Genomic DNA, 27,429 nt, shown 5'->3' on the forward strand with positions numbered 1-27,429 from the left:
ACACCAAAGAAAGAATGCCAAGGTCCTGGGCAAGGAAAAGGAAAACTTGGAATAAACCCCAGCTGCTCATCTCACTTCATCAGCTGAGAAGTCCAGACCTTTGGTCTAGGGAAGAAGAAAATAGACGGGCAACAGTGTGAGTGTGTAACAGCATGCTTTGGGGTAAGACAATTCGTCACCCTCTCCCGCCTGGAGTCCCCGTGGCAGATTCAGAGAACCAAGCTCCCTACATCAGCTCGTGGAGTCACTTAATGCACATTTATCAGAGGGGCAGGTGGGAGGCAGGGGGCACTGGCCGTGACTTTGTAAGAAGCATGCGTGGCAGCCTCTAGCGGCCAGAGTGGTCCATCAAGAGAACAGTTTGGCGACAATGCCCTTTGCTTCACATCTACGGAGAGAACTTCAAATCCATTGATTAACTTTCCAAAGATTTCATTCTTTTTTTCATTTTTTGAGGGAAGGGAGGGCAGAATTCAGAAAGCTGGGATTTGAGCCCTAGGTTTGCCTCTTACTAACCATGAGAGAAGTTTTTTTCTAAGTCATCTTTTCCCCAGTCAGTCAAACTGAGGTAGTATCGGTAGCCACCCAATAGGGCAGTTTTAAGAATTAAGGGATGGGATACATGTAAAGTGACTGGTCTGCAGCGTTCAGTAGGCGACAGCTGTTTGGTAATTTGACCATGGTGGTAGGGTAGGCTAAAGAGTGTCCTCCCCAAACATGTCTATGTCCTGGCCCCTAAAGTCTGTGAACATGGGAGTTTACATGGTAAAGGGGATCTTGCAGATGTGATTAAGTTAAAGATCTTGGGGTGGAGATACCCTGAAATATCCATTTCACAGTGTGTGTAGAAGCGGCACAAGGGTGTCTTTATGGAGGGGTTCCCTGCTGTCGTCTTGTCCAGGCTTCCCAAAGAGGTCAGAGCTAGAGGAGGGAAGGCTAGTGGTGACCACACTCCTCCACCCACGGCTGAGGTCAGGGCTGCGCCATTCAAAGGACAGCCACGAGGTCACTGAACAACCCCGCTTCAGCGAGCAGAGCGTGTGGGTCCCACACTCAGCCCCCATACTTTGTGAATCTCAGCTGTGGCCAAGAGCCAGTGAGCCAACTTTCCCACTACGCAAAGCGAGCTTTCTGCCAAAGCAGGAATCGCCGAGAAAGTACCCAAGGGATTGAGGTCTTTGCCCCCCGAGCCGCTTACTTAGAAAAGGGCCCCAACTGGTGACCCAGTAGAGGAAGGACTGATGGATCTGAGAACACCCCTAAACCCAGACGTGGTCCCCCCCCACCGCAGTGAGACTGAAACTGACATCGGTTACCATGGCTTCTGCGAAGTGTCAGGATAATACACTAAGTCGTTACCGGTCATTTGTACCTTGATTCCAATTTGCCTTTTTCTTCCTGCTCCTTCAGTGAATTGCTCTGCTTGCTACAGCCTATAAACGCTGGCAAGGCTAGGCCACACCTCACATCCGATCTTCTATACTTTCCAGAACTTTCCTGGCTAGACCCATCGACTTGTTTTATTTCGACTTTAAGATCAGCTTGTCAGGTTAGGAAAACAAATTCTGTTGACATTTTAAATCAAATATGATTACATCAACTTCGTAGACTAATTTAGAAAAAAACTGACATCTTTAGGCTTTCAAGTTTTGCTTCATAAGAATAAGATATATCTGGGGGAGGGATAAATTGGGAGTTTGGGATTAATAGATGCATACTACCAGGTATAAAGTAGATAAACAACAAAGATTTGCTGTAGAGCACAGGGAACTATATTCAATACCTTGTGATAAACTGTAATGGAAAAGAAAAAAAAGAATAAGATATGTTTCCATTTACTGAATCTTCTTCTATGTCCTTTAATAGAGTTTAAGGGTTTTGTGTGTGTGTTCTCCATGTTTCTTTTAAAATTTATTTGTTGGTATTATTCTTTTTATTGTTACCATAACATCTTTTGTCTTATATCTTATAATATAAAATTGACTAGTATGAGGTTAGGGGGTTGTCTTCCTACTCAACTGTCATGCTGTTTTTAACAGGTTTTCAGTTGATATTCTAGAATATTCCATGCATTGAGCCATAGCTTTTGCAAATAGTATTAGCTTTGCCTCCTCCTCTTCATAACTGAGTGTAACCTATGGTTTCCCGCTCTGCTGTCTTTATCTGGTTTTGGTATCGATATTGTGAAACCCCTTCTACCTTTACAATCTCTCCGTGGCGCCCCCCCTGCCCGGCAACCCCCAGCACCCTGGTCCTTATCTGAACATCCATGGAGGACAGGTGTGATGTCTTTAATGGTCAGAATAAGATATTAACCGCGTATAAAGTAACCTACATTTCTGTAATTTGCCGGTCTCTGAATTCATCAGCCTTTCCCAAACATTGGGGCTAACACATTCCTGTCACTTTATCCTGGAGGCAGAGAATAGGATTAAACAAACACTAAGCCTGCAACATTCAGTCTTTGCCTCGTGATAGTCATGGGACCTGCAGCAGGAGTCTGTCAGGTCGTGCATCTGGCAACAGAACACTCTGATTTGTGATGTCAGCGTGTACATGGGGATCGTTCCAGCCAGTCCCCTCCCTGAGCACCGCTACCTTGCTCTAGCTCAGCCCGGCACTGCCTTTCCTTGGGGGTCAGCAGGCCCGCGGGCAGAGACACTGAGTGAACTCTCCTCACGGCATTAGCTTCTCATCTAAAAATGTGAGAGTTACTCCTATTAAAAGAAAAGAAAAGAAAAGAAAAGATCAAGCGATGAAAGAAAGAGGAGAAGTAAGCCATTTATTATCGACTGGAACTGATCAAAAGAAAAATCACACAATTTGTAAAGTATCTTGCTTCATTGGAACTTCTATTCCTTCCAATGCATTTTGCTGTTAAAAGAAAGAAGGGGAGGATTAGACCCCGTGGCACGCATTTCACACTCTTACAATGGAGGCACAGGGCCCAGGATTCCTGGGCGCTATCGAAAAGGAATCCGAGAGGGCACCAGAGGCTAGAGCAACTATGCAAAGCAGCCAGTTCCCTGAACAAGGAAAAGGGTGAGAGACACCTGCAGGGAGAAGAGGAGGTAATGGAGTCCAGGGAATGGAGACGAAGGCCCAGAAATGAAGGTCAAGTCTCAAAAAGCGAGGGGTCAGAGGTTCCCCGAGGAAAGGCTGCAGCCAGGTCGCGGGCTCAGTCTGGTCTAAGGAGGTGCTGATGGTGGGAGGTTGTGAGGGAGGGAATCGATCAAGCCACTTAAGAAGAGCCTGGCTGTAGCTGTGGTCTTTTGAGGGCTGGGGTTGGAGGTAGGACAATTCATTCATTCACTCATTCATCCGTCTTATTCGTCCATTCAATAAACATGTGTGCATTGAGTATCCACTGGGGATTATGAAGATTAATAAGGCATAGCCCCAATCTCCAGAAGAAGAAGACAGAAATCACAGGCAAGTAGAGAAGACAGAGGCGGTCAGAGGACAGAATGGTAAATGCAATTCCAGCTTCCCACGTTCGGGAGACCTCGAGGAAAAAGGTTTCTGCAGAAGACGTGTGAGCTAGACTCCAAGCACAAGCTGGGAGGCAGGGTCACTGGGCCTGGGAGCGAAGGTCAGACCCAGACTGGGGACCATGGAACAGTCAGCCGTGTGAGTCTTCCACGTGAAGCAAAGGCCAAGAGAAACCAGGGACACAGACAGGGACCCTACCATTGCGGGGAGTGCCCGATTTCTCGTGTCCCAAATCACTAGTGAGTTTAGATTCCACCTCCCAGGTGATCAGGACTTTGACCTGTAAGGACTGATGTGAAGATAACTCTGGTGACAGTACAGAGGTGGCTTTTGAGACCATCAGGAACATGCTGACCACCCCAGGCTAGAGTGATGAGGCCAGAACATGGTGAGGAGGGTCAGAGCCAAGAAACGTTTCAGAGGAAGGACCGGCAGGCAGAGCACAGTGGTAGCTGGATGGCGGTAGGGAGGGGGGTCCAAGACAAATCCGTGTCCGGTCTGGGCAACTGGAAGCTGAGTTGGATACAGGAGGAAGAGTGAGTTCCGAAGGGAAGAACTCCATTCTGAGGATGTTGTGGAACATCCCGGGGCTGTTTAGTCAAGCCTGGGGTTCAGGTGAGAGGGACGGTGTGTAAACAGTCCCCAGACAGGTGGGCCTCAAAGCCCTAGGGTGCCTGGGATGACCTGGGAGAGGGAGGACGGCGGGTGGAGGGAGAGCCAAGGCTAGAGCCCTGGTGACCATCACCCCCATTCGAAGAACAGAGACATCTTGGCCAAGAGGAGGGCCAAGGAGGCCGTGTCTCGGAGGCTGTGTCTCAGAGGCCAGAGGATTTCAGGGAAGAAGGGAGTTCTCATCAGCGTCAGATTCTGTCATGAGGTTCATCAGGCAAGGGATGGGCAGGGACCAGGCAGGAACGAAGGGCGGATACAGAGCAGGGCAGAGCCAGTGCCCTGCAAGAGGGGAGGGGGGATCCTGGAGGCAGCAGGTGCAGAGGCCTTTTCCTTAAAGACCAGATGGAAAGGAACAAGAGGGATTCCAGAGAAACTAGGGATAAACCAAGGGTAGGGACCATTGTACAGTAGATCCCATCATTCCCAGAGATTTGTCTACTTGCTAATATTTACTTGTAACCTCCAGATCAATACTCCTGGTGCTTCTGAGTCATTCTAGGGTGTTCACAGAGTGACAGAGATCTGCCCACGTTCCCAAGCGAGCTCATTCAAGGCCATCTGCCCCCGTCTCCGCTCCCATGTTGTAAACGAGTGTCCTTTTGCGGTCTACTTAGTGTCATGTTTCTTGCATGTCTGTACTTTTTCTTGCTGATTTTGCTGTTTAAAATGGCCCCCACGTGTAGTCCTGAAGAGCTCTCGTGTCCTGAGCATGAGAAGGCTGTGATGTGCCTTGCGGAGAAAATACATCCGTGGGATAAGCTTCCCTCAGGCACGAGTGACAGTGCCATTGGCTGTGAGTTCAGTATTAATGAATCAACCATATGTATTACATAAGACGTCTTTCAACAGACACACACATAAAACAAGCATACTGATTACTGGACAAAATGTGACCAAAGGCTGGTAGGAACCTAACCCTGTATTTCCCGCAGGAGCCATGGTTCAGGATTTGCTGATTCAGCGTCTGCAGCCACTTTATAGAACATCATTACTGTGAGTAACGAGAACGCACTGCACTTGGTGGGGCAATTGGTAGGCATGTGCTGTGAAGGAGCATCAGAGCAGGGTGTGAGACGCCAGATTTCCACCTCCGGGCGCTGGCTGGGCTTGTCTATCTTATGTGTGGGGGGCAGGGAGGGTGTCTGGCTTCCCCAGCGGGTGGGCTGTCATGGAAAATCATGACAAGAGGTTGTGACTAATAGGCTTCATTTCTGAATACTGAAATCACTCAACGGGTTCACCAAAGAGGCCCAGGTTCTAGGGTCACCTCCCTACATAGTCGCTGGCGGGTAGGTATGCTGTTAACATTGCCGGTCAGTTCAGGTTTTGGCCTTCCAGGTGTGCTTTACTCCATAGGTGCTTCACCCAACACGCGACAACTGTGTCTTAAACAAATGATCCTTGAGGTTTTGCCCTCTTGTGCTCTTTTCTAAATGTGTACATAGTGACGTGAGGTCAAGTAATTCAGGAAGAAAAAGAGGTGCTTTGGGGACAGACAGACATCGCGAGTTAATCCTAACCCAGCACCAGCTCTGAGAGGAGGGGCCTCCGAGGCCTTAGCGTCCTCATCTACAGAACGAAGATATAGTGATAAAACTTCACTTAGATGGTTGCAAGATTTACATAAGGCAACGTAGGTGGAAGGTCCAAACACAGACCCAGGCACCCTTAAGAGCTCTGATCTTCATGGGTGCAGAGCCAGGCACGAAGTGGGGATTCGATGAATATTTTTTGGACAAATGGATCAAATCAGGAGACTGATTCTTTTCACCATGCAGTTACTGACAAAAGACCTCTCTAAGAACTGCTGCTCTGGGCCATAGAGCATAGGAATTCCACACTAATAGTTCCACGCTAATTGATCATTGCAACAGAAAAGAAAGAGCATCACTCGCGCTGCTGTGGTTTGGGTGGCGGCAGAGTGGTTTGTGGTCTTCAGGCCACTACGTCATGCAAAAGTCAGAGCTGGGCAGCTCTAAAGATCAAGAAAGTGTGAAGCTCTCAGACAGATATCTTGCGACATGAGAGCTGGGACCTGATTTTCCCCTGTTCCTATTTTAGGGTAGCAAATAAGAAAAAGCATCTCAGACCTCTTTGTTTAAATACTCCCTTTCACTACCCACACCTACATATTAAATGATTTTCTAGCAATCTGAAAGAATCCTAGAACAGTGGTTGTTAAATTACAAAAACACTTCCTCAGCTCCTAATTTGTTGCAGAAACTGCGCTAAGCTCTGAGGATTCTGTGATTCTCAGCGAGCCGAAGTCTCTGCCTTCAGAAAGATCCCCACAGGAAACACGTCATCCACAGTTTGAAAAGAGTTGTCCTGAACTTGTTCCCACATTGGTTCGTTCCTTCCTTTCAACCTGCGGGAACCCTTATTATAGTCTAGGCACTATTTTTAGGGTTAGGAACTATTAGACAATGGATATTGTTATTAATAACTTAGTATAGACATATTATTAACTGTATTTTTCATGTTATTAAACTAAAATAATAAAGATGACAAGGTAACACATCCTAAAAGAGCTCCTTGTCTAGCAGGGACTAAAGCAAATAAAATAATAATCATAAATCTTTGAAGAACTGAGCCCGAGAGTTTAGGGACTATGTCACTCTCCCAGCTCCTAAGTAGCAGAGAAAGCTTGGAAAAGGATTCCAGACACAGTGGACTGGCTCTTCACTGGACCCGCTGTGCTGGCCTTATCTTAGGATTCTAGGAAACTCAGAGCACAGTGTGGAAACCGGCCCCGCTGAGGGTCATGGCAGGGCAGGGATATAACTGGGACATCAAGGTCAATGTCCAGGCCAGGGCGGCAGTGTTCGGCCTTTAGCCTGCGCTGCCTTTAAGGAGACATTTTTTAAGTGATCAATTTCTTTACAGAAGTCAGATCATAAACTTATATTGGGATATATGTATGTGTATATATATATATATATATATATATATATATATATCTTCAATATAATCATTAATAAATAACATACAGCCAGTCCATTGAGAATTCTATTTTCTCCTGCTGAGGATGTTCTGTAAAGCAAAAAGAAATCATTTAAGTTTATAAAAAAAGAAAATGCTGAGTCTGTTTCTTTGTAATGAGTACTTTCTTGATTTCAGCCTGAAGCTGGTTTTTATTTTTAGGGTGTGTATAGATTCAAAAGAAAGCCTACCATTTGCATCTTTTATCCAACACAGCCTCACTGGTAAATTTCCCTTCGATTTTAGGAAAATGTCAGTTGACCTCTTTCAAATTCCGGGGTTAAAAATTTATCATACTAGGCTTAGCTGAATTTTTTGATAACAGAAGGTCAAGAACCCAAAGTGAGAGTCTGTCATCCACTCAGAAAATACTTCCAGAATGCTTGCTGGGGGCCCGGCTCTGCGCGGGGCCATGGGAGATGCTGGCGACAGAAATTGTCTCTCTCCTCGCCTCGGATGAGGACTTTAGGGAAGCCATAAGGGGATGTATCTCTGACGTGCGGAGACCCCTTGGGGAAGAAACGCTGAGCTGAGATGTAAGTGAGGAGGAATTAGCCAGGTGGATGTTCCAGGTAGAGGTCTGATCAGGAGGAACTGCAGGTCTTTCAGTTTTGCAGGAGCTTCAGGGCTGGTGGCCTTGGGAGAGATGAGGCTGGAGAAGTGGGCAGGGGCCGGATCACGAAGCCCTTTGCAGGCCACGCGAGGGAGTCTGGACTTTATCCTGAAGGCATACAGTGTTATGTAAACTGTAAAACCCGTGAAAGCCCAAGCTTCATGGTTAACTTGTGTGTGTGTATGTAAAAATGAATGTACACTGAATCCATATCTATAATTACATCCAACGATTCCTTTTAAATGTGCCTTTCGTCATGTTCCTTTAGTACTTGGGAGCCTTTAAAAAGACAGAGCTGCCTTTGCTCCAGTCCCTAGTAGCTGCAGATTTATATATGCATGAGGCAGGGGTGCTCAGTGTGGGTTTGCAAAACCAGGACTCAGCCTCCAGCACTGGGGCAAATAGGCTGTTCTTCCTGGCTCAGGGTCTGCCTCTGCTTTGTTATATAAGTGAAGTGAGCCTTAGGGGGTTAAATGGAGAAGGATCAGAGTCTCCTCTGCATTTTCAGATAAACCTGAGGGCAGCCTGCAAGGTGGACAGCGTGGAATCAGGACCCGAGGCAAGATCTCAGGCAACAGGTCAGTGGTGACAGTGATGAAACGATGGGCTAAAGCCAGAGAAAACGTGTGGACCCCTGTGGATGTCGGGAGAAGATGAAGGGTAAAGAAGGGCCAATGATTGTAATAACCTATAATGGGAAAGAATCTAAAAAAGAATATATGTATATATATATATAAACTGAATCACTTTGCTGTACACCTGAAGCTAACACAACATTGTAAATTAACTATACTTCAGTAAAAATTTTTAAAAAGAGCCAATGATACTCTAAAATTTTGAGCTGGAAAAGATTCAGTGGATGCTGATGCCGTCTATCAAGACAGGGAGCTGAAGAGGAGGCTAGTTGACCTTCAGGAGCCCAGGGATGCTCTCTGCAACTGCATCCAGTGGGCAGGTGATGTTAGAGCCTGGATCTCGGGATAGAGTAAGGTGAGCGATGTGTGTTTGGAAGCAATCAGTGATCAAGTCAGGCAAGTGGAATAGACGGCAGTAATCTATAGAAGAAGGAAAGGACTGGGCAAAGGAGACCAGACAAATGGTCACCAGGATTGAAATGACTGATTAAGAAAAGGAAGGCAGGTTAGATGCTAGAGATCTGAAAGATCACTATCCAGTTTGCAAAAATCAGAAAAGTGAATGGGAGGTGGGGAGGTAGGGGCAGCAGTCACAGACCACAATTTTGTCAAGATGCTTAGCAGAGAAGGAAGTAGGGAGGGAAGGCAGTTGTTGAGATGGGGAGACTGGGTCAGAGAAAGGGGGCTGTTCTGTTTGTCGTTTGTTTTTTTTCTTAGAGAAATTTGATCACATCAGCAACAGCACATATAAAAGCCATGGGAAAAAGACTGAGGGTGCAAGAATGAAGAGACAGTCGAGGATCAGTATTTGGGAGGAGAGAAGAAAAGGTGGGAGGCCAGACAGGAGCTGAAGAGCAGACTACAGACGCTGCAGGTGTGGAGACCAGCAGCTTTAAGACATCCCCACCCTCCAACCCCCCGCTGGTAGCTTCCATCTCTAAATACACGTGTTTTTAGCTGTGTCCCCTTACCTCAAGGCTGTCACTCAAAGCCAGTGTTTATTCTTGCTCTGGGCCACAGGTTCAGGCCCCTTCTATTTCCAGGAGGAAAGCCCCTTCTCATGATCCCTGAAGATAGAAAGGGGATATACAGGCTCTGTCATTCACATCAAAATCTAAGACAACATGGACTTAGTGACTATAAATTAATGACAAAGCCTGTGACCAGCACCACCAGAGCCCCTCCTGCCAAGAGGCTACCCAGGAACACCATGACCTCATCTTGCTTATCAAGTTCTCCCTCACTCTCGCCCGCACGGTGTGACAGCTGAACCCCCAGCCACACGCCTTCGAGGGCAGGGACTGTCACATTTATCTTTCAGTCCTCTGAGGGATCTGCCCAGGGCTTGTCACACACATTTGTTGAATTAAATTGAATTGTCATGTTCAAAGCAGTCTCTGAGATGTCTGCACCTCTGTGTCAGTGAAGGTCCCAATGCCCAAAATGTTTTTAGAATTCAGCTCTGAAATTACCTTCCAAGGAATATAAAAAGGATCAGTCACATTAATTTATATCTATATAATATTTTTTTTGTCCCAAATGACATTTTCTCAGAGAGGTAGCCAGCCTCAGAGATGGCCCGCTGGTATTCACACTCTTGGGTATTCCCCTCCCACATCGGACCCGGGCTGGTCTGCGTGATTAATAAACTATGCAGAAGTGATGCTATATCCCTTCCAAAATTAGCTAATAAAAGACTGTGCCTTCTGTCTTGGGTGCTCTGTTGCTTGTTCATTCTCCTCTCTCTCTCTCTCTCTCTCTCATCATGTTCTCTGGCAGAAGCCAGCTGTCATGTTTTGAGGACATTCAGACAGCCCAGTGGAAAGGCCCATATGGTAGGAAACCAAAGCCCTCATTCCAATAGCCCCTGAAGAATTGAGGCCTGCCAACCACCATGTGAGTAACCTTGGAAGTGGATTCCTCAGTCCCAGCTAAGCCTTCAGATGAGATCACAGCCACAATCAACATCTTCTCTACCTCATTTTAGAGACCCTGAGCCAGAAACACCCAGCTTGGCTACTTCCAGGGTCCTGATCCTCAGAAACTGTGTGATAATAAATGTTTGTTGTTTTAAGCTGCTAAGTTTTGTGGTAATTTGACACATAGCAATAGATGACTAATGCACCCAAGTTGGCTATTAATCTGATTAACTGAATTTATTTCCAAAATTAAATCCAAGAGCACATGTTTTCCATCACTACAGAGATTCAAAAGAATGAGCCCTAGACTTGGAAGATAATTCCTAAAAAAATTGTTCAAAAATGTTCTCAGCAGTGGTCACATTTTTAGAATAACTGTATTTCTCCCCAAGTGGCACATTGGAGGGGGTCTAAACTCAGGCTCTTTTTTAAGCAAGCCTCCGACTGTAAGCTTTAGTACTTCAAATAAATTCGGAAAAAGCCTAAGGATGGTCAGACACTGAGCTCAATGAAACATTAATATCTGTGTTATTCATTTTAATGGAGAACTCTGATCAGAGGGTAAATTTCACAACTCTTCTGTAAAGCAGCATGAAAAAAACAGAGGCTTTAGAGTCTGACAGATCTGTCTCTAAGTCCTGTCTCTGCCCCTCTCTACCTGGATCGAAGTCCTACGTTGGCCGTGTAGCCTTGGACAAGTTACAGAAACTCATTAAACCTCAGTTTGCCCATCTACAAAATGGGAAGGAACATAGTATTGCCTCTCAAGATGGTTGTGAAGCTGAAGGAGAAAACTGTCAAGCAATTAGTAGAGAGTTAGTATTTTGTGTCTACAACAAACAACATGAGTTGTTACTCATTTCTTCTGTGTCAGCAGATAAGACACCTGGTTTACAGTGCTCTCATGAAGGTTAAATGAGAAAACTGATCGTAAAAGGGAGAAACTAAATAACTGTTAGTTCTGTCTGCTTGCTCAAAAGTACAGTTGAGGTTGGAGGGCAAAGAGAAGTTGAAAAGAGTTTGGATTTTTCAGAAAATGCTCCAGATTGGGACAGGAGGCAAGTGAGTGCTGATTTCCTCAGCTAGATTTGATATTTTGATTCCTGACAAATTTTAAGTGAGTTTTGATGCCTCAAAGTTAGCTTTTCAATGATTTGCAAAGCTGGTTTATGAAGGACTGTTCTTTTTTTTTGCATTTTCCCTTAAAATATTTTGCATTTCAGGGGTTTATCTCTTATGACATGACTTCAGCAGAGTCTGGCTTGATCAGAAAAGGATGTGTTCGGTGTCCTACAGAAGAAAACAGGAACACTTAGCAAGTGACCGTTCATAAAATGGCTCACTTTTTGATCTGTCAGGAGTGAGACCTGTAACGCAGTAACAGTCATAAGGCAGGCCCCCTCTGCCCACTTCTGGAATGTTCTAGGACTTTATTACTGATGCCGCAAATACGCTTTTCCAGGAAGGAAGCAGTGAGAGATCACCAAAGAGTTCTGCTGCCATCAGCTCCAATAGAAAAAATCCTCCTAGTTACCTATTTTACCAATAGGTAGAAATGTTTCCTAAGCCGTAGAACACGAACTCAATCCCACTTCCAATGAGAGACCACTTAAGAAGGGGAAAAAAAGAAAGCCCTCCCTCCCCGAAGCAAGATTCTCAATGGGATGGTCACCTCTGCTCTTATGGCTGGAGGATTACAGAATTCAGCCCCAGCCAGTCAGATGAGGTTTAGTCCAGATCCTTCCACCTACACACTGTTTCATACCTGGCTCCTAAAACTGGTCGTGCACCCAGGAGGGAACAAGCGTGCTCAAGCTGGGGGACCCTCTTACGGTAAAAACCAACACCTGTCCTGCCCAACTGGCAGAGATGTTGGGACATGAAATGGAATCATATATGGAAAGGCTCTGCATAAATACAGAGTTGCCTAAATGAAGAGGTGTAACATTACTGCCTACTGTTAAGAAAGGAGCAAAAGCAAATGTTTGTTTTCTGTGGTTTCTGTAATTGTTCAAAGCTTATGTACAGATATTTCTAGTTTTAAATGACTCCTTGATAGAGAGCTTCAATATGAAGTTGATTCACACACACACACACACACACACACACACACACACACACACATATATGTAAATTAAAAAGAACGGATCTCAACTTACCAAGCAGATAACTGTTTCTTGAGGTAGAGGATCCCAAGATATCTCCCAAAACCATCTAAGTAAATGTAGGCATTAGTATGTATCAGCACATGAAAGAGAGGAAAGGAAGGACACTGCAAAATATGCAAATATTGTCAGGAGGACTCAGATGTATTATGTAATTTATTTTTAATGAAATAAGGCAATACATTACATTAAATAACTTCATATGGTATTGAACATGTAATGTCTAAAAAAGCATGTGGGGAAAAGCAACTTACATGAAGTTTAAATTGTCTAAAAACGTTTCCACTAGACTCAAAATGACCCCCAATTGTTTTGTGGACGAGAAAGACGGAACCTCGTTATATGGACTTGCAAATCAACTGTGTTTAGGTCAAATTTGTGAGTTTTCTCTCTATGAAGTCCCCACATGTGTTCAATTAAAAAAAAAACAAAAAGTGTGCACGAGTAGTCTTCATGAAGCCACTGAAAGCCCATAGTCACAAAGTAAGGTGGCTACTTGACTCACAACCTTTCTACAAGGTGTCTGGGCCACCTACCTGTTACCCTCTCCATCGTGAACAGTCAGTTAGCCTGCTGGCTTTTGTCAGAGTGATTGGTCTAGCAGGTGGCACAGTTTAGTGGGGGAAAGAATAATCTTTTCAATAAACGGTGCTGAGACAACTGGATATCCACATGCAAAAGACTGAGGCTGGACCCCTTCCTAATCAAAATGGACCATGCATCTAAATGTAAGAATCACACAAACAACAAAAGAAAAAAATGGATCAATTGGACTTCATTAAACTTTAAAACTTTTGTTCTTCAAAGTGCACCATAAAGAAAGTAAAAAAAAAACTTCACAGATGGGAGAAAATATCTGCAAATTGTGTATCTGATATGGAACTTATATACAAAATATATGAAGAAGTCTTACTACTCAACAAAAAAAGACAAATAACCCAATTTAAAATTTGGCAAAGGAATTTTTTTTCTTTTTTGGCCACTTTGCACAGCTTGCAGGATCTTAGTTCCCCAACCAAGGATCAAATCTGCGTCCTCGGTGGCAGTGAAATCACGGAGTCCCAACCACTAGACCGCCAGGGAATTCCGACAAAGGATTTGAGTAGACGTTTTCCCAAAGAATATATACAAATAGTCAATCATTGCTCATTAGGAAAATGCAAATCAAGACAATAACGATGCACCACTTCACACCCACTAGAATGGCTAAAATTAAAAAGACAGACAATGATAAGTGTTCATAAGGATGTGAAGAAACTAGAATCCTCATACATTGGTGGTGGGAATGTAACATGGTACAGCTATTATGGAAAACAGCATGGCAGTTTCTCAAAAAGTTACACACAGAGTTACTTTACGCCCCAGAAATTCCACTCATAGGTAAATACCCAAGATAAATAAAAATATACGCCCACACAAAAACTTGCACATGAATGCTCACAGCATCATTATTTACAATAGTCAAAAAGTAGAAACGGGGACTTCCCTGGTGGCGCAGTTAAGACTCCACGCTCCCAATGCAGGGGGCCTGGGTTCAGTCCCTGCTCAGGGAACTAGATGCCGCACGTCGCAACTAAGAGTTCTCATGTCGCAACTAAGGAGCCTGGCAGCTACAACCAAGACTCAGTGCAACCAAATAAATAAATAAATAAATAAATTTTTTTAAAAAAAGAGATATGTATATAAAAAAAAGAAGAAACAACCCCCATTTTGATAAACTAATGAATGGATAAATTAAATGTGGCTTATCCATACAATGGATTATTATTCGACAATGAAAAGTACTGATACATGCTATAACAGGTATGAACCTCCAAACATGCTAACTAAGATAAACCATTCACAAAAGAACACATATTGTATGTTTCTATTTATATGAAATGGCTGGAAAAGGTAAATCTATAGACAAAGAAAGTAGATTAGCGGTTACTAAGGGCTGGAGAGAACGAGGAACAGGGTGAGGGGTCTTAGGGTTTCTTTTCCGGATGACGAAGTGTTCATGATTTAAATAGTGATGAGAGTTGTACAACCTTATGAACATACTAAAAACCACTGAACTGTACACATTAAAGGGATGAGTCGTATGGTCTGTGAATTATTGGGTTGGCTAAAAAGTTCGTTCGGCTTCTTCTGTAACATCGTATGGAAAAACCCGAACCAAATTTTTGGCCAACCCAATTTATTTCAATAACAGTGTTATTAAAAAAAAAAAATGGGACACATGACCTAAGATAGGACAACGGGAATAATACCAAGAGGTATCTCCAGCTGGAGCTAGAGAGAAGTGCTCTGTTTCCTCCTAAGTTTAGAGGATACGAATCTGGAGTGGCTTGCAGTCTTGCCTCCAGCTACAAGGAGAAAACTCATCTGCAGTAAGGGGAGGAGGGACGGAGAAGGAAAAACATGAATGTGGCCCAGATAGTGTTGACAGTCGCTAGATTGAGTTGTCCAAGAGGACAACTCCTTCCTCTCCTTTCTGGGAACGTGAGCCAGGGAATTAGCTTAGCTTTTGGCTTAGGTCGCTTCTAGTTGAATTTCTATCATTTGAAATGGGAGAGAGTAAATAAATGAAAGGCCTGTAACTCTCCTCCCCCGAGTCCAGAATTCCTGTTCACTCTTCCTCAGTTTCTCCTTTTGCACTGTTTTGGGTCTCATGGCTGAAACTCTAGCCAAACCTCATCCCATCCACTCGAAATCAGAAGGATTTGTCCAAAATCAAGTCCATTCATCATCCTACAGATGTTAGCATTTCGTCGTGTGGTTGACTGAAGTGCTGTGTAGAAATCGTTTATCCTCTACATGCTTCTTTTTCAAAATTAAAAAAGAAAAATAAAAACTGCCCATAATTGAAATATTTATTTGGTTAAGAGAGAATATTAGCAATTTTAGAAATGTATTTGCTCAAATCTTTTTACAAAGCATTTATACTTATTAAAATTATGTAGTGGAAAACCTGAATGTTTTTATATTAGAGACACTTTCTCTCATTGTATGCTTACCAGATATTTTCCATTTGAGCTAAGTCGTATTTCGTAATAATTAGGATGTTTGGTCTTGCTCTCCATGGCTTCCATCTTTCTTCACATTATATTCCTTCCTCTGGAAATTCCTTTACTATCTACATATGTTTTTCAAGTGGCCTTTATGTTCATTACTCTGGGATTTTTTTTTTCAGTTTTCTTTCTTTTATTCCCTACTTCCAACAATGATTTATTTGTTCTATGTCTAAATTCATTCCAGTCAATTGTCTTTCATGTTTGTAGTATCATCATTTATTTCACTGAAAATGGTTAACAGCTGTCGTCTAATTTTTTTTTCTGTTTCATGTAAGAAATCTATTTTAGAGTTGCCAGGAATTACTTTAAATCTCCATCTGCTTTCTTCTCCTTCTTTCGAATTGCAGAATCCTTTAATTTAAGGAATTTTTTCTTTGCTCATCATCCTTTATGATCTCCTAGTCTTTGAGGCAAAGCAACCTGGGAGTTTATTTTAAAATCTTGTTTGTTTCCGGGACTAACTTAACTTAGTATCAGAGTCTTCTTACAAAACTTGGGACTGGAAGAAAAGTGAGTAGTCTTCAGTCTGCAGTTAGAAAGTTGCGGTAGGTTTGTGGGTTGTGCAAACAATCAGAATCAACTTTCCAAATCAACTTTCCATCTCTTTCCAAAGAGACAGAAGAGGGGTTAAATTAGGGGGCCACTTATTAACTTCAAATGCGTTAAAGGTCATAGAAGAGCAGGCATCCATTTCTCTCGACATTCACCGCTAAGTCCTAGGTCTACTTGGCACTCTCTCTCACCTGCCCTGCCAGCCTCCCAGTGCCCCCATCCATTCTTACCTAGTTCCAGTCTGTTCTTCATCTATTCTGTCACTTCCCTACTTATAACCCTTGACTAGCCCCAAGCCAAGGTCCTTGACATGACCCATGAGGTCCACCTTGACCAGGCTGGTGTCCTCTCCAGCCCCAACCTTATGTCTCTCTTCTCGTATTTTTCTCCCAGTCATGATGGATTTCTGTCCATTTGTACCCATCAGCTTAGCTTCCCTCACACATCAGGGAACTCCGTCAGGCTCTCTCCTGTGCTGGGAATCTCCTCATCCTTCCCCTCCACACCCTGTGCCCTTTGTCCTGAGGTCACCCACCCTTCAGCCCCCCGGGGAAAGCTCGCTCTGACCCCACACGCTATTGCATCCTCTTGCTACGTGCTCCCGAAAGCTTGCCTGGTAGTCAGGGTAACCCCTGCTTAATGGACACTCCCAGACTCATCCACAAACCCCACAAGAGCCAGAGCAGTGCTTCTCTTGCTCTCCACTGTCTCCTAGCTTCCCCCATGCAAACCACAAAATCAATACGCACGAAATGCTTGTGACATGATGCTTGGTCCCTGTCACTTCTGGGTTAGCTTGACCAGGCGTGGGCCACTGTGTCAGCTGTGAAGCATGCCTTACAACCTGGATACTTTACTGGAGTCGAGGCCCTGGGTACCTGAACTAGCAGCAAGGCGATAGGGTCCAGAAATCTCCTGGGGATTGACCCTCAAAAGTTGCCAGTGAGAACGAGATTGATCAATAACCTTATGCTCAACTGAACATTTTTGCAGAATTCTCCTTCCAACAGTGAAAACACCCCTGCAACAGGAGTTTCTCACTCCTTCCTAACTCTAAAATGGACTTCCGTATAAAATATGGAAGTCCTGGGTATGTTCATAATAGAGGAATATTACTTTTATGTGTAATTCTTGAAGTTGAAATTGTATACTCTTTTCATGTAATTTTCACTACAGATTTAAATCTTGAAAAAATTAATAAAAATATACGTAGAGAAAGATGTCATTGGACAGATTTGGCTGTCTAATGGTAGAAACAATTTTTAAGTAGCAGTCAAAGATATTATCCATTATGAATAAACAAATAACGTAATCGTTATGTTTTTATCCCAAATTAGAGTCTAGAAGCTTCCTCCTCATATCATATTCTTGACAATCTCTTCCTCATTTTTCTTGTATTCATTCAAGTATTGACTGAACATCTACCCTGTATCAAACCTTGTCCTAGATGACAAAACACACATTCCCTGCCCTCATTTGATGTACATTCCAGTAAGGAAAGCAGTCAGTACACAGACAAATAAGTAATATAATTCCAAGTCAGAAATGTATATATACTGATTTCACAGTATTATTGCAGATGAATATCAGTGCAATTGAAGGAAAAAAGATGTGTCCTGCCATTTGCCAAGCATCTATTACGTACCAGATTCTGGACCAGATCTTTCATGTCCATCCACTTCCTTGGTTTTCTCAACTTCCTATCGGGTGGTCTCTATTACTGGCATTTAACAGATGAAGAAGCTTCAGATCATGGAGATTAAATTTCCTGACCTAGGTTGCAGAGCTGGTAAATGAACACTGATGTATCAAAAATGCCCCTCTTGGGCTTCCCTGGTGGCGCAGTGGTTGAGAGTCCGCCTGCCGATGCAGGGGACACGGGTTCGTGCCCCGGTCCGGGAAGATCCCACGTGCCGCGGAGCGGCTGGGCCCGTGAGCCATGGCCGCTGAGCCTGCACGTCCGGAGCCTGTGCTCCACAACGGGAGAGGCCACAACAGTGAGAGGCCCGCGTACCGCAAAAAAAAAAAAATGCCCCTCTTCATGCCACTAAACCACAGAGGCAGTGAGATGCATACTTAGATCTAAAACTTTGAAGATTTGCTCATTGTTATTTTAAGCTCACATCCTAAATCTTAGGAAAAGAGAGAGAATTGGAAGAAGTAAGGGATATTGAACATGAGGTTGCAGGTGTAAAAGGGAGATGCCAGCTGAGTCAGCAGAGCTATATCTGAGTGATGCTCCAGCTACTCTGTCACACCGGCCTGCCTGTCACAGACCCACACAGACCCTAAGAGGTAGGTGCTGTCCCAAAGGATGCCAAGCCCCTGCACCTACCTCTTCACTGCTGTTAGACTCGGAGGAGCTGGAGGACCACTGGCAGCGAACCCACACGTCCTGCACCTGCTCAGCAGACACCCACACGGTGCTTCTGCAAGCAACTGCCGGCTGGAAAAGGGGAAGCAGTGAGTTCCATGCCCGGCAGCTGGTAGAAATGGTTAGGACCTATCTAAGAAATCAGGCAACACCATAGGGCTTGACGCAATGATGCAGACAGAAAGGAAAAATTCACAGAGACATTTCATTTTTCCAAAATGAAAATTTCTCAAGACCTAAGCAGAAACAAATGATGACTTAAATATCTCTTAGGCTTTTGCTACATTACAAGTCCTGAGGGAAAGCAAACGTTCCCTTCCTGAGCACTGAGTGGGCTCCCTCGAATGGCTTTCCTTTTGAACAACAAGAAATGGGAAGATCTCCCAAGGACCCTGCTCTGCTCTCCCTTGGCCTCAGATTTCATTAGAAACAAATGCTAGTGACACTTGGGTTTGGGACCTTTGTGAAACAGATCCACAGTGAAAAGTCTCACGAAACAACAAAACAACGGGTCCTCTTTTCAGGATTGACACCCCTGTGTAACGACCCAGACATCACAACGATAAAGTAACAAAACCCTGAGACCTCGTACATCTGAACGAGAACGCCTCGGACAGTGAATTTGGGGTGCCTCCCATCCCTGGGGTTAACCAAGCATGGGGCCATGTGCTGGTCACTGGGGAGATGAAACTGACCACGCTGTGGTCCTGACCCCCATGGAGTCCAAGCTGGTGGAGGAGACAGATGTTATACAACAGTCAACTGTAAAACAGTGCACCTCGCACCAGGAACACAGCTGGCATTTTAAATTCATTTAAAATAGAATTTGACACGTCTCTGGGATTTGTCTTGGCTATTGGCCTCTTTGTATTCACTTTGCCTGGAACCATCATTATCCCTAATTTTTAAATAGGAAAGCTGAGAAAGCTGAGGCAGCAGGAGTTAAATAATTTGCCAGGATTACTCAGGACTGCGGACTCCAAGAGCTCGAGTCCTCGACCACTGAGTCACGCCGCCCCTGCCCAGGGGACAGCGTGGACACAGTTAGTGGTGCCTCCCAGGGTGTTCAGACGCCAGGCAGTGGCCAAGCCCTTGGTGTGGCTTTGAATCAGGTCCCGGCGATGTAGGAAGACAGGTGCTCCCTTGCGTTGTTTTCTGGGCTGGTGGCCTTTCCCCCGACTCTTACCACGTAGTAGCCCCTCTGGAAGTCACAGGTGGCGGGGTCTTCCCCAGAGCCCCTCCTGCACGTCGTCTCCCGGATGCGGAGCTCTATGTCCATGGTCAAGCTGTCCTCATCCAGGATGTTGACCTTCATGAAAACAAAGCGTCAGTCTGCCATAGATGTGTTTCTGAAGGTCACACGCTAGGAATGTGTCTCCTTGCCCAAGGAGAGAAAGTGACAGAACACCCCACCACTAAAGCTTTCAATTCTCGTGGCAATCACCCAGTTCCACGCCCTCATTCTGAAGACCAGGGGAAGAAGGGCTTTACCGAAGGCTCACAAGACTTTACTGAGACAATAGGACCAGAACTTGGGTGTCCTGCCTCCACGCTAAGCACTGCTGCTAATGACTTACATTTATGATGAATCCTCGGGATTTACAGATTCCGTATTTGCAAATTTGCCTACTTGCTAAAATGTACATCTGACCCCAATCAGTACCGGCTGCCCTCACGGCCACTCATGAAGACACGCTGGGCGGCAAAGAACTTGAGTCGCCAGATGCACGCGCTCCCGACCGGGGTCAGATGAGGTGATGAAAGGCTCAGGCTCTTTGCCTCAGCAGCCGGACCGTACACAAGTCAATTTCATGGTCTATTGTGTGTCACGGTTTTCTCATTTTTGTGCTTTTCCTTGGTGATTTTGCTGTTGAAATTGGCCCCCAAGCCTAGTGCTGACAAGCTGTCTAGTTTCCTAAGCACAGGAAGGCTATGATGTGCCTGACGGAGAAAATACATGTGTTAGCTGAGCTTTGCTCAGGCCTGAGTGACAGCGCTGGGACAGTGAGCTCAATGGTAACCATATATATTAAATAAGTCTTTAAGTGAAAACACACAGAAAACAAGGGCACATATTGATCAGTTAACCGAAATATTGTGACCAGAGGCTCTCAGAAACCTCACCCTGAATTTCCCCAGGATAAACGGCTCAGGATTCACTAACCCAGTGTTCGCAGAATCTTTATGGAATGTAACTGCCGCAAATAACAAGAATCAACTTATTTTAAGTGTCAACGTACGTATGAGATTCAGATTTAATATCTAATATGTAAAAATTATCAATGACCAGGGTCATAAATAATGGCAAGGCTGAGTTTTTAGTCCTACTTGTTTTTAGAAAACTCTACTTGTATCAGCACTCTTCATCCTGAGTCAGAAAGAGACACAAAGACCCCTCCATCCCGAGCTTGGAGCTAGCCACTTATTTCCAAAGCAAAAGCAAAGTATTTTAAGTGTCATTTTCCTAAAAGAATGCTCCATACTTTCTTAATAATTTCTGAAATAAGTAAGTAGCAAGTACATCTCTGCTGTACAGTGTTATCCAGCCCCGCTTCCCGGTTGATCAGTTCGGATCTATGAATAAGATTACACAGCTTTCCACTCCTTTCCACCAAGGGTGGGATACTGAGGGTACCTTCCAAACTTCCTGATGAGTGTGCTGTTCCGATGACACGGACATCTCCTGACTTACTAAATGCCCACTGTGTGTGCTGCACCAGAAGCACAGCAGGGAAGACCCCACGGAGCACCCCACGGAGCTTAGATTCCACCTGGGGCAGGGTGGTGGGGCACCACGCAGCAAACACACTAAAGAAAACTGAACAAGGACCTTCCAGATGGCTATAGAGTTAAGAGTAAAAAAGCAACGTGGCAGTGGGGATGGAGAGCAGATAGTTTAGACGAGGCGCCTGAGAAATCCTCCCAAGGAAGGCGTATTTAAGCTGGGACTTAAAGGATGGGAAGGAGCCCATCGTGTGAGGAAAACGCAGAGCCAATGTCCTGGGGCAGAACAAGCCCAGCGGTGGTGGTGAAGCAAAATGAACAAGAGGAAAACCAAACACCCTGAAGGTGGAAAGGAGTGCGCCAGGTAGTCGATGGTCCCGTAGCCCGTGGGAACGAGTTTTGACTTCATTCTCATTGCAATGAGAAGTTCTCAGAGGCTTCAAAGAGGTAAGATCTGAGTCACCATGGCTGCTACAAAGAGAGCACATGGGGGCAGGGACAAGATGGCAGCAGGGAGGTGGGCTCCACTGCCCAACCCCACCCCAGGCTCCAAAAACTCCTTCCCTTTGAGCTCTTGAGCCCATCCTTTGGCAAATTTGAGTCAACCCTCACATTCACCTACTGCCCAGTGGGGAGAGAGGTGGTGACAGCACTGTGACAGTCGGTGGGACCACTTTCAGGCAGGGAGTAACGGGATAGTTTGCTTTGGAAAGAAGTGGCCACAGCGCCAAGCTCGGGATGGGGGCGTCTTTGTGTCTCTTTCTGACGCAGGATGAGGAGTGCTGATACAAGCCGAGTTTTCTAAAAACAAGTAGGATTAAAAACTCAATCTTGGGCTTCCCTGGTGGCGCAGTGGTTGAGAATCTGCCTGCCGATGCAGGGGACACAGGTTCGAGCCCTGGTCTGGGAGGATCCCACATGCCGCGGAGCAACTGGGCCCGTGAGCCACAACTACTGAGCCTGCACGTCTGGAGCCTGTGCTCCGCAACAAGAGAGGCCGCGACAGTGAGAGGCCCGCGCACCGCGATGAAGAGTGGCCCCCGCTGGCCGCAACTAGAAGAAAGCCCACGCACAGGAACGAAGACCCAACACAGCAAAAATAAATAAATTAATTAATTTTTTAAAAATTCTGAGATTTAAAAAAACTCATCCTTGCCGTTGTTTATGACCCTGTTTACTGATCATTTTTACATATTAGATATTAAATCTGAATCTCTTAAAAAAATTAAAAACTCTTCAGCTGGAGCGCATCAAGCAGGCTCTCCCTGCCAGCCCCACACCCCCCCCCCCCATCATGCTTCCACAATTTCTTAAAGCAACCTGATGAAAGCAAACTGGCAGGACAAAAGCTTAGTTTAAAAGATGAAAATGCAGGGGGTTTGCGTACTGATAATTTTAACTGTGAGATGATTTTGCAAACTTTTTGCATCTCTAAGCACTTTTAAGCACCCTTTCCAGAATATGGAGAAAAGTCAAATAACTCTGCTTTTTCATTTGAATTCACTTTCAGCCAGTGAATTTCTGCTCTGTGTTCTTTGAAAAATGTGGGACAACCCAAATACTCAACCCTAAGGAATCAACTGGAGAAAATCCCAAACCCAGCGTTACGGCTGAAATAAATCATGGTCCTTTACAATCGGTGTTACAGTGTGGTCCTGTTTTTTTAAAAAATATATATTTTATACCCACATATGAAGAGAAAAAAATCCAAAAAGACATCCTGCCGCATGTTCATAGCGGGTGTCTCAGAGGGCTGGATAACAATGTTACTCTTGGTTTTCTCTTTCTTGTTGTATCCTGTGACTGTTTATAATGAGTATATTTTGATCTTTTTATTTCAAAAAGAAATAAAAATATACAAGCCATAAAATACCCGTAACAGTTCCTTTTGGAGAGTACAATGTTTAATGTTATGTGTCAGTTTAGCTGGGCCACAGTGTCCAGAGCTCTGGTCAAACATTGATCTGGATGGTTCTGTGAAGAGGTTTTTGGATGAGGTTAAAGTGGTGGACTTTGAGGAAAGCAGATTACCCTCCTTCATGTGGGTGGGCCTCATCCAATCAGTTGAAGGTCAGACTAGAGCCGAGACTGACCTTTTTCTCAGCAGGAAGCAATTCTGCCAATAGCCGGCCTTCAGACTTGAACCGCAACGTCAGTTTTTCCCTGGGTCTCCAGCCTCCTGGTCCACCCTGCAGATTTGGGCTTTACCAAGCCTCCACAGTAGTGTGGGCCAATTCTTTAAAATCTATCTCTCCCTGTCTCTGTCTGTCTCTGACTCTGTCCATCTCTTCTCTGTTTCTCTGGAGAAGCCTGACTAACACAGTGATCATTTAGGATTTTCAAACTAAGCCCTTATGATTGGACAAAAAGTAAAGCTCAGGTATAGCTGCCTAGCAAAACGTAGAAAGCCAAGAAGCAAAACGTGCAAAGAGGAAAGGTAAAAATGGACAGAAATGGGCGTAGACACATAAAGGATCCCAAAGCTTCCGTGGCTTTGCCCCAAATATCCCAGAATCCATCTACTCCTCACCTTCCCCACACTAAGAGGCTCAGTTGCCATAGGTCACCATCTGCTTCTCACAGTTGCTGTCTGGGCTTCCTCCTGGCATCCCGCTCCACACAACAGCTGCAGAGATCTTAGAAGATCTTCTTGCACTTCATTTAAAACCTCCTCCCAACTACCTCCTGCAGGAGGTCCTCCCACGGCTGGAGGTTCTTGTCACTGAGTGAGTCTTAGCTCAAATACGGCACCTCTGTGGAGACTTCTCTCCCCTCTGACAGCTGCCCCAGCCCAGGCCCAGCCCATCCATCACCCTGTTTTATTTTCTCCACAGGACTCCCCACTCTCTGAGACTACCTTCACTTATAGAATTTGCACCCCATTCTCCCTTCATCCCCTCCCCTCCTCTCCCTCCCCTCTCTCTCTGCAGTGGTATCTGAGCTCCATGGGAGCACGGCCTGGTCCAGCCTCTCTGTTCCTCACCCCCAGCACAGGGCCTGTGTCCACCTTTCCTTTCTCTGCTTGTGTACATTGAGGGAACAGTCTGTGTGTGCCTAGTGTCAATGTTGGAACAAGGAAGTCATCGTGGCTGATTACGTTTCCCCGTGCTCTCCCATCCTTTTTAAACCTGGAGCCCAAGAGTTAAGTTACTTACAATCAATTGCAAGAGCATTTGATCCAAGTCCCTGGTAAATCGCAGTGGTTCTTAACCCTGGCTACACATTAGAATGACCAGGAAACATGTAAGAATATGAGCCCCACCCTCAGGGATTGGGATTTAATTAGTCACCATCCTGCCTGGACATCAGGAGTATTTCAATCTCCCAGATGATGCTGATGTGCAGGGGTCGAGAACCACTGGGCTTATGAAGCAAACTCAGGGATAAAGTAGTGGGGCCAGACCCCTCACCCTAAGCCCACCGAACTCTACCCCAAACCTCCTGCACATACGCAAACATGACCAAACCACTTATTTCCTTCGGACACACTCCTAGAAATGAAACTATGAGATCAAATGTTATAAACATTTGCTATTTTTAATGTTTAACGTGTTTATAAACATGCTTAACAAATTGCACGTTTGCAAAGATAATTTTACCAAATTACATTTTCTCTAGCAGTGTTTGAGATTTCCCTTTCACCTTTCCCCTGGTTATTTTCATTCTGATTTTGTCGGCTGTCGGAGAAGTGACACATTTTTCGCAATGTTTCGAGCTCATTTCTATTACTATTTTGTGAATGGTTTTGTACCCTCAGGGACAGTGATCTGATCTGTTCCCTCATCTCTTTCCTGAGGACTTTGCTTAGCTCTGAGTGGATCTCTCATGGCTACTGTTATGAAGGGAATTGGCATATTTGGGGCCATCTTCAGGGTGTTTATAGAAGGCATGACTAACGCATACAATAAAGCAAAATGTGAACCACTTCTAAGAAGAAAGACGTATCACCAGGACAGATCAAAGCAGGAGAGTTCTTCCTCCACTGGGAGAAGAAAGGAAGTTTTCATGGAAGGGACACGGTGAGTGTAACTTGGCCAATGAATTTGAATAGTGAGAAAAGGCTGGAAAGAAACGAGAATGTGCAGAATTCCAGGTAGCAGAGCAGCGCACAGGAGGCGGAGCGGCATCTCCCTCCTGTGTTCTCACTAAGGATCACACGCTCACATACATAGGTGTGTTTCTTTGCAGGTGCCTGTGTGTCTGGGCTCAGGTGTCTGATACCAAGATGGCCCACATGCTGGAATGTTCTCCGGATGACTACGCCTCATGCTAGCTCGTCTCTACTGGCCAGATTTCCATGGTGTCAGTAACTGGTTCTCTCGGGACCTGCCCTCATGATGTTATTCACTTAATTAACTACTAACTTTCTTCTGTAGCAAGCACTAGCTAAATTACAAGCAAATCTAAACTCATTTGCAAGCTTGGCAAGAGGACACCGATTGCCCCACACCAAACGTGGATTTCATTAAGTGCAAAAGATGGAAGCCCAAACAGCCAGTGTACGACGGAGGGGTTCTTCATTTTGCCCAGTCCTCCTCCAGAAGGAACTCGCCCTCTGGCCTGGCAGCTGACCACACGTATCTCGCCGTGCTCTCGCACCGCGACAGCCAGGCCAAGTGACCCCAGTCTGGCCACAACAGCCTGGTTCTGGACTAGCTAAAGCATCATCTTCGTGACCTATGACCCAATTAGAAAAGACAGCTGGGACAATTCAATTAATTTCCTGGGAATCTGGAAATAAGAAACTGAGCTAGTTTATGAAGGAGCTGGGTCAAGATGTATTTGGAGACTGGAGCTACGGAGCCACGAGCTGTGTGCCCTTCACAGGAGGAGAGGGGACAAACCAGGTGTGTGCTAAGGTGGTGCCCAGCAGGGATGGGAGAGGTGAGCATGAAGGTGGAGAGGAAGTAATGCCCTTCTGGCCTCTGCGAGGAGGCGGCCGCTGCCTGGACCCCTGGCCATGTCTCCACAGTTCGCAGTTCCCAGGCGGCCCGTCTGCAACGAGTTCTCATTTGTAGGACCAGGAACTTTGTAGAAGCTCCTCACCCCGCATCTTAACCTAAACTCTTAACCTAACCTAAACACTCCGGCAGGTATTTCTGCTGCCCCCCCCACCCCCCTTGCACGGGACGACGAGCAGGAGGTGAAATCACCTGGGGCCCAGCCAGGAGGGAGGCGATCTGCAGGCTAGTTTCTCATTTCCTTGGAAGGATAATTCTGTTTCTTTCTTTGCCAGTCACGGCCTTAGTCACTGGAAGCCCATGAAAATTCATCTTTTCCCCATTTCCCCAAGCTAACAGGAAACAGACTATTACAAAATTGACAAAGCAAAGTGGATTTCTTTGGCTCAAAAGCCAGAATTTATTTCCTATAAGTATTAGGAGCAGAACTGCTGAACTTGAAAAAGCCTCATTTCTAATAAACAAGCAGTTTTTAATAAAACATCTCAAAAGGAACCATGGGGACTTTGGGTCCAGAAGCAGGATGTGCAGAGGGTAACATCTGGAAATAGGGAATGATGCCAGAGGGAAGAAAAATGCAAGAAGAATCAGTCATCCGAAGTAGCTTTGAGAGCTTTACGACAATAATTATAATTAAATCCTTTCTCTATTAAAAAAAAAAAGAGTGTGAAAGAGATGAGTAGCTATTATCTTTTTAAACTGGAAAATTTTTAACGTGTAACCCAGAAAAGGACAAAAGAAAAAACCAGAAAGCAGTATAAGGAGGACTAGAGCAGACATACCAAGCACTTACTCTTCTAACTGAGCTTCTGAACGCCCGAAACAGATAGGGGCTCAGCGACTGGGAATTCACTTTTGCCACGGAGGCGTTGACAGCTTCCCTCAAGGAAGACGGGTCATAGTCATACACGGGAAAACCTGGACTCATAAACACATGAGGACACAGTGAGACAGGATGCATGGATGAGGACAGCTCTGCATCATCAAGGGCATGTGGCCTGACCCTGAACTCCTTACCTGCACAGTAGTGGAACCAGTAGTTCGTTCCAAGGACAAACATAATCAGCACCTTCATCACCATCTTCTCCATTCTGGGAAGGATCATTTCAGTTCCGATCCCAGCAGATTGTGTCTATGTGTTTGGGGGTGACCAGTCGTCCTGAAAGCAGCTCTTTATCCAGTGTGACCTGGCTTGCTCACTCTGACTGAAGCAGACTGCGGCTTCAACAGAGACAATTGATCCTGCAGTCAATATTTACTGCTGCCTTTTCCTAGGGAAAGGGT

General features: G+C 45.1%; 1 protein-coding gene and 1 long non-coding RNA gene across 3 annotated transcripts; one reads left to right on the forward strand and one right to left on the reverse strand.

Annotated features, from left to right (window-relative positions):
• Positions 1 to 2,710: 2,710 nt before the first annotated feature.
• LOC141279051 (uncharacterized) lies at positions 2,711 to 10,400 on the forward strand. The gene is made up of 4 exons (XR_012332801.1): positions 2,711 to 2,773; positions 5,097 to 5,157; positions 8,268 to 8,337; positions 10,174 to 10,400. It is a non-coding gene; the product is annotated as an uncharacterized lncRNA (long non-coding RNA).
• On the reverse strand, positions 2,766 to 27,241 carry SPP2 (secreted phosphoprotein 2). Of its 2 annotated transcripts, XM_019923438.3 has the most exons (8): positions 27,163 to 27,241; positions 26,939 to 27,063; positions 19,647 to 19,769; positions 18,422 to 18,532; positions 12,473 to 12,527; positions 11,624 to 11,680; positions 9,366 to 9,461; positions 2,766 to 2,874 (listed from the first exon to the last, which is right to left on the reverse strand). In XM_019923438.3, the coding sequence occupies exons 1-7, from the start codon at positions 27,233 to 27,235 to the stop codon at positions 9,376 to 9,378; spliced, it is 630 nt and encodes a 209-aa protein (XP_019778997.2). In that variant the 5' UTR covers positions 27,236 to 27,241; the 3' UTR covers positions 2,766 to 2,874; positions 9,366 to 9,375. The 2 variants fall into 2 exon arrangements, 1 of the variants encoding a protein (XP_019778997.2); XR_012332800.1 differs by lacking the exons at positions 11,624 to 11,680; positions 19,647 to 19,769; positions 26,939 to 27,063; positions 27,163 to 27,241 and having other exon boundaries at positions 2,862 to 2,874; positions 18,422 to 18,501.
• Between the last annotated feature and the right edge of the window lie 188 nt (positions 27,242 to 27,429).

Source organism: Tursiops truncatus, chromosome 7 (assembly GCF_011762595.2).
Source record: "Tursiops truncatus isolate mTurTru1 chromosome 7, mTurTru1.mat.Y, whole genome shotgun sequence".
Lineage (NCBI taxonomy): Eukaryota > Metazoa > Chordata > Mammalia > Artiodactyla > Delphinidae > Tursiops > Tursiops truncatus.